This window comes from Osmerus eperlanus, chromosome 4 (assembly GCF_963692335.1).
Source record: "Osmerus eperlanus chromosome 4, fOsmEpe2.1, whole genome shotgun sequence".
Taxonomy (NCBI): domain Eukaryota; kingdom Metazoa; phylum Chordata; class Actinopteri; order Osmeriformes; family Osmeridae; genus Osmerus; species Osmerus eperlanus.
Window position 1 is genome coordinate 19,032,551 of NC_085021.1, and position 12,328 is coordinate 19,044,878.

The 12,328-nt window shown below is 50.3% G+C and overlaps 1 protein-coding gene across 1 annotated transcript in view; it reads left to right on the forward strand.

Annotated features, from left to right (window-relative positions):
* nav1a (neuron navigator 1a) overlaps positions 1 to 12,328 on the forward strand; it is an 82,927-nt gene that overhangs the window by 14,608 nt on the left and 55,991 nt on the right. The window contains exon 4 of the mRNA XM_062459955.1: positions 3,057 to 3,857. Within this exon, the coding sequence (XP_062315939.1) occupies positions 3,057 to 3,857 (801 nt within the window). The remainder of the gene's footprint in view (positions 1 to 3,056; positions 3,858 to 12,328) is intronic.

Consider the following 12,328-nt stretch of genomic DNA (forward strand, 5'->3'; position numbering starts at 1 on the left):
AGGACAGGGCCGGTGTAAGTGCTGTGTCTGTGTGGAGGACAGGGCCGGTGTAAGTGCTGTGTCTGTGTGGAGGACAAGGCCGGTGTAAGTGCTGTGTCTGTGTGGAGGACAGGGCCGGTGTAAGTGCTGTGTCTGTGTGGAGGACAGGGCCGGTCTAAGTGCTGTGTCTGTGTGGAGGACAGGGCCGGTGTAAGTGCTGTGTCTGTGTGGAGGACAGGGCCGGTGTAAGTGCTGTGTCTGTGTGGAGGACAGGGCCGGTGTAAGTGCTGTGTCTGTGTGGAGGACAGGGCCGGTGTAAGTGCTGTGTCTGTGTGGAGGACAGGGCCGGTGTAAGTGCTGTGTCTGTGTGGAGGACAGGGCCGGTGTAAGTGCTGTGTCTGTGTGGAGGACAGGGCCGGTGTAAGTGCTGTGTCTGTGTGGAGGACAGGGCCGGTGTAAGTGCTGTGTCTCTAATGTCAGAGCCCTGAGCGTATAGATAAACACACTCGAAAGCGCAGAGAGACACATGTATGCGCGCTCCCGTTAAAATGCTTATTGATCAGACTACAGTCAACAGAGGACGGTCTGTGACTGTGAAAGTTGATGTTTTCTGCCATGTCATCGTGTTTGTGTTCTAATGGAGATAAGTATAATGAGTCCTAATGCATCTTTCTGACTCAATGCACACGTGCACTCACGCACACACTAACAGGCTCTCTAGTGATGTTATCACTTCACTACGTTTACCTAATGCATCTTTCTCTCTCTCTTTCCTTTCTCTCTTCCTTCCCTTTTCTCTCTCTCTCTCTCTGTCTCTTTGTCTCTCTCTCTTTCTCTTTCTCAACATGTTGCATGCATTTATGAGAGATGGAGGAGGTCCAAGGATGGAGGGAGGGGCATGGAGCGAGAGGGGCAGACAAAGGAGGAGAGGGAGACGAGACGAGCGTGATGGGAAAGGGAGACAAGGGAGAAGGAGAGTCTGGAGCACAACAGCGGAGGAATATCGGGGACAGCGAGGAGGAAGAGAGGGAGGGAGGGCGAGGAGGAGAGAGAGAGAGAGAGAGAGAGAGAGAGAGAGAGAGAGAGAGAGAGAGAGAGAGAGAGAGAGAGAGAGAGAGAGAGAGAGAGAGAGAGAGAGATGTGCAGGAACGTTTGGTGACATGGGGGAACGTGCCTGAGATAGCTCGAGTTGGACAGAGCCCCGGCATCTCTGGCTCCTTGTCTGATCAATCTGACACACACTCTCACATACATGCCCATAGAGACAGAGGGACACACACTCTCACACACCGCACAGATATGCGTGCACTCCAGCACACTCAAACACAAGCCTAGAGGTTTGTTTTACTGTCCTAGTGAGGACCGACAATTTACCCCAGTTCAAAATCGTGTCTCTAAACATAACCTTAACCCTTCACATAATTCTAACACTAATGATAACCCTTGTTCTAAACCCCCCAAGAAATGACACTCGACATTGTTGGCCCAATTTTCTATTGGCCAAAGAAAATGTCCCCACAATATCAATTTGTTCTTAGTTTACTATCCTTATGAGGAATTCTGGTCCCCACAAGGCTAGTAAAACAAGACCACAAACTCTCCCATAGATTTGCATGTACTCCCGCACTCGCACACAAACACACACACCCTGCTGCACACCCCACTCCATGTTGGCTCTTTCCTCCAAGGTAGCTTGAGGGGATAGCACATAAGATTGTGATGAATCTATAGGCAGCTTCATGACATGCTCATCTGTCATTACTAAAAGAGGCATAAGCAGGGGGAGGGGAAGACAGAGAGAGGCAGATATGGATAGAGATGAAGGGAGAGGTCATATGATGTTAGTGGAGCGTGGTGATTGGCTGTTGAGGTTTGGGTCTGTTTCCCTCTAATTAAGGTATAATTGGTGATCCAGTACATTGTATGGTGTGTGTGTGATTGTGTGTGTATTGCTCCAGGCTGATCTATTAGTCACAGCCATGACCCAATCTAAAGTCTAATAGTGATACCACACAACATAAAAGTGAATGGGTGAATAAGGAGTCATTGAATGGATGAATGTGTGTGAAATTTAGATAACTAACAGGGCTTCTCTGACTCACACACACACACACACACAAAGTGTGTATCTGAATCACTAAACCCCGTCACCCCTTTCTCTCCATGCTGAGCATATGAATGAAAGAGTAGGAGGAGAAAGAGAGAGACAGAATAAGAACAAAGGGATCAACAGTGTCAGGAAGAGGAAGAGAAAGGAAAGGGAAAGAAAGAGAGAGAATCTTCGAGAGGATGAGAAAGGAGAAGTTAATGTAGCATGGAGAGGAGAAACAGTTCCGTTTGTTGAATAGGCTGGTCATTTATCTACAGCCCCTTACACTTCACACTCGCTGGAGGAGAGCACGGCAGCGTCTGTGGGCTGGGCGTGTGTCTGTGTGTGTGTGTGTGTGTGTGAGAGAGAGAGACAGAGAGAGAGAGAGAGAGAGAGAGAGAGAGAGAGAGAGAGAGAGAGAGAGAGAGATGGAAAAATAGAGGGAGGATGGGCGGGTAAATCAGCCAGTGGGAGGAGAGAGAGGGGAACAGGCAAGGAGGGAGAGAGGGAGGGAGGGAAGGATACAGCGAGAAGCAGGGAGGGTGAATGAGCCGGCGGGGGAAGAGAGAGGGAGAGGTAGAGGGAGGGGGAGGAGAGAGAGAGAGAGAGAGAGGGGTGGAGGGAGTGTTGCCGCTGCGTCTGTTTCTCTTGTCATTCGGCTTCTGCTCGCCGTGCAGGCTGGAGGGACCCTCGCAGAGAGAGAGAGAGAGAGAGACAGAGAGAGAGAGGCTGGTCAGTGTAGTGAGGCAGCGCGAGCTGGATTGTGAGGGGACAGAGGGAGGCTGAAGACTGGATATTAACCTCTAGGACAGATCTCCTTCTAGACATGGATTAACACTGAGAGAGGGACAACTACTCTACTGACCCAGCACTGCCGCCTGTCCCTCCAGAGAGCCTGGATAGAAGGATCGCAGGATCTTCTTTCCATCCATTTCTTCTGTGTGTGTGTGAGTGTGTGTCACTGATGCTGTTGCCTGCTTCCCTGCAGGCGGGATGCTGGGGGATAATGTGGCGGCTAACGTTAGCATGAGTGCTAAGACCAGAGAGCTCGACTCCCAGAGCCAGGAGCCCCCGGCCAGGCAAATCATGACTTCCAGGAAGGGCCCCGCTAAGCCCTCCTCGTTACCCCAGGGGCCCTCACGACCCTCTGGCCCTGAGCTCAGGGTGTACCGCCCTGGAACAGGACCAGGACCCAACAACATCCCTAACCCCTCCAAGCTTCGCAAGCAGCGCTCGCTCACCAACCTGTGTGTGCTCACCGACGCGGAGAAGAAACTCCACCTCTACCAACCCCCCGGCTGGACTGACGACATGGGTCGGCCAGGCACCGGAATCCCCAAGACGGGCCAGACCAAGACGGGTCAGATAGGGGTGGGTGGTGGCGGGAGGGCGCCTCTGTCGCGCACCCTTTCCAAGTCGGAGCAGTCTCTTTTCCAGGGCAAACCCAAGCCCTTCTCCCCCCCGGCGGTGACCCCCAGTCTGGGGAAGCCCAGCCGCATTCCCCGGGGACCCTACGCCGAGGTAAAGCCCATCAGCAAGGCTCCCGAGTCGGGTCAGAGCGGAGATGTGGACCCCTCCGACCACCAGGCTCCCCACAGCAAAGCTAAGGCGACCGCCAATGGAAAGAAAACTGTTGAGAAAGGAAGAGTTGCTGTTCCCTCGGCGGAGGAGAAGAAAGAGGGGAAGGGAACAGAGGGAGAGGAAGATAAGGCGTTTCTAAAGGTGGACCCGGAGCTGGTGGTTACAGTTCTTGGAGACTTGGAGCAGCTTCTCTTCAGCCACATGCTGGGTGAGTAGGCTTCTGCTGCGCAAGCAATACGCTATCCAACAACCAACATGCACGCTAACATGATGCCATGTCTGCTATGTGCTTCTTTTCAGTACTATATGGTTCAGGAAGTTCAGCAAGGTTATATGATGTCATTGGCATGGCAACAGCCAGGAGAGGGATGCTACTGAGAGATCTTGCCTCTTCTCTTCTCTCCTCTCATCTCCTCTCCTTTCTTTCCCTCGCCTTGCCTCTCCTTTCCTCTCCCCATCTCTCCACATCTCCTCTCCCTCTCCTCTCCTTTCCCCTCTTCTCCTCTTCTCTCTTCCCCTCTCCTCACCTCTCCTCACCTCTCCTCAGCCCTCCTCTCATCTCCTCTCAAACAGTGCTAGTCCTAGTCTGGCTGGCTGCAGCAGCAGCAGCCGTGGTAAACAGGCAGACCTCAGTGATGAGGTGTGTTTCAGTCCTGGAGGACAGGAGCATGTTACAGCTGAACAACATTTACCCCTGTTTGTGAGTGATACTGTACTTGTTTGTGTGCTAGTGCCTGAGTATGTGTGTGTGTGTGTGTGCGTGTGGTGTGTTTCGTCTAGCTGAACTAAGCAGTCCTTCAGAGCTCACATTGTTTGTATTGTGGCATCGTTAGCATCGTAGAATAATGACCATGCTGCTGCGACTTCCTGCCTCGGTTAGCCAGCGCTACACCACACACACCTCTGAATGGTTGTGTGTATGTGTTGGTTTTTATCGACTGTGTTGTCAATACCACAGTCCTTGTAGCCATATATCACACAGAAATCTAAATTTGACTAAAGGCTGGGTGGTGGAGTTTGTGTGTGTGTACGTGTGACAGAGAGAGACAGAAACAGAGAGGGAGAGAGAGAAAGAGGGAGAGAGAGGGAGAGAGAGAGAGAGAGAGAGAGAGAGGAGAGAGAGAGAGAGAGAGAGAGGGAGGGAGAGAGAAAGAGAGAGAGAGCATGTGTGCATGTGTGTTTCTACCTACCTATTTGTAAATAAACCGGAGCATATTGAGTCAAGCTCTGGTCACAGCGAGCCACATATTTAGCCCCATCACCCTCCTCCCTCTCCCCTCCGCTCTATTGATCTCCAGGCTACTGGCAGATGGCACCTCCCTCCTCTCTCTCTGTTACCGGGGGCAATGAGTGAGGGGGTGGTGGGGGGTGAGGGGGGGGTGGGGGTGGGGGTGGGGGTGAGGGGATGTCACCCGCAGCAGGTAGCGTAATCTGTGACACACACAGATTGTGAAACCGGAGCCAGAAGCTAAAATAATGACGAATAGTTAATAAGAATTATGACTGTAACAAGTACAGTAGGTCTGACCCTGGGCTCAGTCTCTGCCTAATACTACTCAGTCAGCATTCAGCATAGTCTGACTCACTAGCTCTCTCTCTCTGTCTGTCTTTATTATAGCCTCTCTTTCTCTCTCTACCTCGCTCTAATTTTCAGTGTAAGGCGTCATTAATGTGAGGGGAGGAGGGAATGGTGTGTCACTGTATTCAGTACAAAGATGCCACGAAGAATAGATATTTAACAATGTTACATCAGCAAAGCAAAGCTCGGCTTCTTATCTCCTCTCCTTCTCTCCTCTCCTTCTCTCCTCTCCTTCTCTCCTCTCCTTCAGTCCTTCAGTCCTGATTCATGCCACGTGGCCTTGGAGCCCAGCATGCATGACCTTAAATCCCTGTGTGTGTGTGTGTGTGTGTGTGTGTGTGTGTGTGTGTGAGAGAGAGAGACTGTGCTGTGATGAAGCCTGCCACATCTCCCACCTTTGTCAGCCAGGGGGATGGAGTAAGGGAACGAGCGAGAGACAGAGAGAAGCATGGAAAAGAGAGACAGAGAGAAGCGTGGAAGAGAGAGACAGAGAGAAGCATGGAAGAGAGAGACAGGGAGAAGCATGGAAGAGAGAGACAGGGAGAGACATGGAAGAGAGAGACAGGGAGAGACATGGAAGAGAGAGACAGGGAGAGACATGGAAGAGAGAGACAGGGAGAGACATGGAAGAGAGAGACAGGGAGAGACATGGAAGAGAGAGAGAGCAAGAAAGATGTATGGTGGAAAAGATGGGGGAGGAACGGTTGAGACAGAGTGATGGAAAGATTGATAGCTCGGGAGGGGATGGAATAAGAAATGTAGAATATAATAATGGCAATAACCCAAGCCCACTTCATATCCTGCAAGAGGATGTCTAGTATAACTAGCCATACCAGCTGCAGAGAGAGTGTGTGTGTGTGTGGGTGTGTGTGTAATAAAGGTTAATTGTAGTGTTGGCCTGTAGCTGCTGGATGTAGGCTCATCTTTTTCATATCTCCTCCTGCATTTCCGATGGGACACGCACAGCTAATTGGTTTGTGTGTGCTCTGCCATAGGAAGAGCGATCACACATCCACTGGCTGCATGTAAGACGCAGTCTCCTCTCCCTCCCTCCTCTCCTTCATTTACACTCTAATGGAGGCCGGTGGGCATGGAAGGAGATAAGGAGAGGGACATATTCAACAGTATTGAGATCCACCCCAGGCTACAGCACCTATAATTCCCAATGATGAATAGCCTTATACTACAATCTAGCCTGATCGCCATGTGCGTGTTAGCCTTTGGTGTGAACAGCACATGACATCAATGTATGTGAATCTGCAACGTAAATGTCAAGCACTCTGACCGCTGAGAGCATGTGCTGGGGTATGTTTCATTGTTAGTACAGATTTACTGTCTACGCTATGCAGAATGCCAGGGAGGTTAGCGGGCTGGCTAGGTGTTGTTCTGACCACATGTGGGGTCTACATCGGGCTGAGTGTGTTGTTTTTAACCGCTGTCTTCTGCAAAGCCATGGGGGGCTTCCAGTGTGTGGTGGGGAGTTTAGCATCAGCTTGAAAACCAAAACATGCGCTTGGCGTAGAGGCTGTTTGATTTAAATCCCAACCACTAGTTAGGACAGCACGTTACAGACCTGCACATATCCACCATTGGAAAGGGTGGGTTGGATTTCCATCTGAACTAGCGGACTAGGACTTAAACCCCCATGTCTGATATTAACGATGGCCCCCACCCAAGTCAGGGCCCTCCACTAATGAGGTGTGTATAAGAGGGTTAGAGGCCTAAAGCAGTGCTTTTCTCAGCATGGGGGTGAGCACTATTTAAGGGGATGGAGAATGAGAGACCGTAGCCCGCAGGATTAAGCCTGCATCAAGATAATGAGAAGATTTTGGGCCCCGGTAATGTTGGACCCGTCTCTCTTAAAAGACCAGTCATCATTGCGGATAAACGAATTACAGATTAGAGCAGACGCCATCTGTCTGAAGATGATTCAGGAGTTTGGGGCTGAGCGGGGAGGCTGGGGTGGGACGGTGTGACCTCTGGACGCGTGACCGTAGTGACTGAAATGCCACTTATGCAAATGCTCATGGATATGAGAGTGCACACACACTCAAACACACACACACACACACACACTCATGCCCTGGTCACTGTTCAGTCTCTTCTGTTCTGCTGTGGGCTGCTGGAGCTGCAGACAGGATCCCTTTAGACATGAACACACATACATGCGCACACACACACACACGCGCGCGCCCACAAAAACACAGACACACGCACTCACTCACAAATGGAGAAGAGTGTGCCAGAACCGCAGGAAGAAGGAAAAAAATCAACAAAGGACTGCAGCTATAACTGTCTCTGTCAGCACCCTCTCTCCATCTCTCTATCCCTCTCCCCTTCCTGTCTCATTCCCTCTCTCCATCTATTTCTATCTCCCTCTACCCTTACTCTCTCACTCTCTCCATTCTCTCTCGCCTCCGTCCTCTGTCTCTCTCCCTCTTGCACTCTCTCCCTTATCTCTCTCTGTCTCTCTCTGTCTCTCTCTCTCTCTCTCTCATTCACACAGACAGACTCACACTTAACATAAGGCTCTGATAGTAATGTCATGAGGACTGGGTCACAATGACGGATTTATCAGACAAAAGTATTCAGGGCACCCATCATTTCTCCCCCCCCCTCTCTCTCTCTCCCCTCTCTCTCTCTCTCTCTCTCTCTCTCTCTCTCTCTCTCTCTCTCTCTCTCTCTCTCTCTCTCTCTCTCTCTATGTCTCTCTCTCCCCCCTCCCTCTCTCTCTCTCTGTCTCTCTGTCTCTCTCTCTCTCCCCCCCCCTCTCTCTCTGTCTCTGTCTCTCTCTCTCCCCCCCTCTCTCTCTCTCTGTCTCTCATTCTGTCTTTTTCTGCCCATTTTTCAGCCCTTCCCTCTTTATTATGTGTGTTGACAGTGACAGTCCCCTGAAACAACAGAGGGTGTTTTCTTGTGGAGGTGTTTAATGATAACTGCTGAAGGCGTATTTAACATATTCTATGCAAACACTGTTTTATCAGTTTGTGTGCATGTTTGGGGGGGGGGGGAGAACAACACAATAGAGTGTGTAGATTAAAGGACAAGTATGTTGGGTGTGTGTGTGTGTGTGTAAAGGGAACTGGTGTCAGTCTCAGAGGGCTGAATGCAGGACTCTCTGCATTAGTGCTGTCTGCTTCCTGTTGGTCTGCTTCTAAACCATATTACTCACTGTGTTTGTGGCTGAACAGGAACTGCGGTGCACACCAACATGCGGGTATACACACACACGCATGCTCACACACGCGCAATCACACACACACACACCAGTACAGTGCAGGGAAATGATGAGACAATGCTCTGTTTGAAGAGTATTTTTTGGGCTAGTTCCGTGTCATGACTTGTGATCATGTTGGTTTGTGGTTCTGTGTTGGCTTGCACAAAGACAGAAAATCATATTGTTGCTGTTACACACAAACACACAAAACGCACAGCTGACTAGGTCTTATGATGGTAGAGTGCTTGTGCGGTTGTGTTCGTCAAGGGCCACTGCGTAATGGAATTACCCTACAGGCTTCTGATAGCTGAACTAGTTATAACATTTGGAATGAAGATGAAAGATAAACATGTAGAGTTTGGATGAACACTGTGGAGTTTTTGGTCTGAGTTGGTCTTCCAGAACCTTACTTTACTTTTAAGGGATTCAAATCCAAAGCAAAACAGACCTTTGTTCATGAAATCAACATCAAATATCAGCCCGAGTTGTCTTGTTATCATGCTGCGTACAAGTTATGACTGGGCAGCTCCAGGAGAGCATAGCTTGTCCTGAATGTGTGTGTGTGTATTCTAAGCAAAGCTGCATTTAAGGACATCATAAAACATGTTTCATTGGGCTACAGACTCACAAACACATTTTCAGACAGCTGGCACAGCATACTGTTCACACACCAGTCTCTTTTGGGACAGCGGAGGTGTGTGTGTGTGTGTGTGCGTGTGTGTGTTTGTGTGTGCGTGTGTGTGTGCGTGTGTGCGTGTGTGTGTGTGTTTGTGTGTGCGTGTGTGTCCAGTTGGGAGGCAAGGTCTAAAGAGGAAGTTTAATGAGTCAACATACAGTATTTTAAAGAGGCAACGCATATTAAGGGATAGACTAGTCTGAATAGTTTGAGCATACTGTAAATATGCCAAATACAAACATCCACACCTACCCACTCACACTCACACACACGTACCATCTCTTTGGCTTGCACTCTTCAGAGCTGGTTGGTGGCATTTTTACTCAGGTGATAATTAAACAGCCTTCTCTATTGAGGCAGTAGGAGAGTGAGTGAGTGTGTGTGTCTGTGTGTGTGTGTGTGTGTGTGTGTGTGTGTGTGTGTGTAAAGTGAGTTGGATGTAGCTTAGTGAGTTCCTCCATCTCCTCATCTGGATCTGGGGATCTCTGTAAGCACCTCAGACTGCTTAAGCTCATCCACCACAGCTCATCTCATCGCAGCCCCGATTCACTACACACACACACACACACACACACACACATACACAAACACACGCACACACACATACACACACATCCATACCCACACCCATCCACAAACACACACACACACACACACACAGAAACACACACACACAGACCAGGAAGTAAAGAGGCTAATGTTCTTGTGGTTGTTCTGTGTTCTATGGACCAGTTGATCTAGTTGATCCACTACTTCCCTCCCAACCGCTTCAGTTCTAGTACTTCCTTCACAACAGCTTGGAGAGCGCTCTGCTTGTAAGAGGATAGCGTTCTAGCATTCTGCTCAGATTGGGCCACAGTTAAGGAGATCCAGTGGTGTTCTAAGCAGATTGTCAGTTCTGAGAGGATCGAGTGTAGCCAATCAGAGTCCAGAGACAAGGGAGGAGGAAGGTCTGGATGGTGCTTCTGTCAGCTGCAGCACCCTTGAGGTCAGCTACAGTATGTAATGGTATCTTTGGTTTATAGTGTGTGTGTGTGTGAAAATGTGTGTGTCTGTACATGTCAATTTCCATGTGTAATTACGGATGTGTGTGTATGTGTGGTCCGGTGTGTGTTGGCTGGCCCTCTCTCCGCAGGGGTCACTGTTGATGTCTGCCCAGTGTCAGGCAGTGACAGGAAAGTGGCCTCAGCCACGGTCTGCTTCTTTTAGACTCTGTCACCTCCCTGCAGGTCAGCTGCTCTGTGCCACAGGCTGACTATCGCTCGCTCGGTCCCTCTCTTTCTCTCACCCTCTCTCTATCACACTCTACCTCTCTCTCCATTTCTCTCTCCCTTTCTCTCTTTCTCACACTCACGCAAAACACAAACCTCCCCAAAAACGGCCCACACACGCAAATAAGTCAAACTAATCAGTCTTTCATGGGAAGACAGCCGAATCACTGGGAGCTTCTGGAGCCACAGCTGTTACACAAGGTCTGGACACGCACACACACGCACGCACACACACACACACACACACACACACACACACACACACACACACACGCACACACAAACACGCACACACACACACACACACACAAACACGCACACACACACACACACGCACACACACACACACACGCACGCACACACACACACACACACACACACACACGCACACACAAACACGCACACACACACACACACACACCCACACACACACAGGGCTCTTTCTCTCACTCCTCTGCTTTCGTCTGTTCCTCCATCCTTTCGTCTGCTTGCACCATCTCTCCTCCTCCCTACTCCCCTCTCACCATCACTCATCCCTGTCACAATTCTAATTTCCTGTTCAACCTCCTGTAAACGCTCTGGTGGTATTTTCCTGTTCCTGCGCATGTGTGTTTGTCTTCTTGCCTGCCTGCCTGCGAGTGTGTGTGTGTGTGTAGGTATGCAGTTGTGTGTGCGACCTTACGTGAGTGTCCCTCTGTGGATGTTTGTGTCTGTGTCCCTTTGTCTGTGTTTGCCTCTGTGCCTGTGTCCCTCGGTGAGTTTGTGTGTGTTTGTGTGTGTGTGTTTGTGTTTGTGTGTGTCCTCACACTGTCCAGATGTGCAGGAACGACTGTGTGTTGTAACATCCTGTTTTTGGAACTGTCTAAGCAAGGTCGGGAGAAAGCCAGTGTTGCAGTGGTGAGATGATGCTTAGATACAGTACGTCTCGGAGAGGAGGGGGGGGGGGGAGGATGGGACGGAGGGGGGGAGGGGGGGAGGGAGGGAGGGGGGGAGGGGGGGAGGGAGGAGTGGAGGGGGGGAGGGAGGGGGGGTGGGAGGGAGGGAGGGAGGGAGGGGGGGAGGGATGGGGACGGAGGGGGGGAGGGGGGGAGGAGGTACTGAGTGATGGATTGGGCACGGAAGAGGGGAGGATGGTTTCCTCTCCTGTGAAAGTTGACTGTTACTCACAGGAATGCTCTAATAACAGCTGGGAGCTTTACTGTTGGACTGACATACTGCAGGTTTAGGTAGCGCTTAATACCTTTTAGGATACAGTCAGTCACAAAATGTCCCCACCAATAGGTGGTCAGGAAAACACCAAAATATTAGTTTCAGAAAGAGATCCTTCAAACTAACTCTAACACACAATCTGTTCAAGTTGCACCAATGGAGTCCAAAATGTGGCGTTTTTTTGAATAGCTTTGGCAACGCACAGCATACAAGTCCCATAGAACCCTGTTCATCTGTAGAGCTGGTTTATTGTAGCGTGGTTAGGGGGTAACCGGGCTAGGGTCGTCCATCTTGCAGTGTGAAGGTGCTGGCTGTGCTGGCAGTAACATATGCCTGCACACATGTACCAGACACATGACATCCTGGGGGGAGGACGCCAAAGAGAATAGAAATGGGGCCAATTTTTCAAGCCATCCATTTATATACTGCTGAAGTGGTCGTCTCGGAGGAGGACGAGCACACGTGTACAGACAGATACACACACACACACATGTGAATGTAGGCGCCACACACACAGTGTAGTCGCTGACCTGCAGTGTGAAATAGGAAGCAGCCATTACTGTGCCTGTCTCTTTGGGGAGTTGCTTTTCTAATGGAGAGAAGAGTTTGGGCTCTTTCTCTGCCTCTGCCTCTCTTTCTGTTTCTCCCTCTCTCTTTGCGCCTCTCTCTCTCTGCCTCTCTCTCTCTGCCTCTCTCTCTCTGCCTCTCTCTCTGCCTCTCTCTCTTT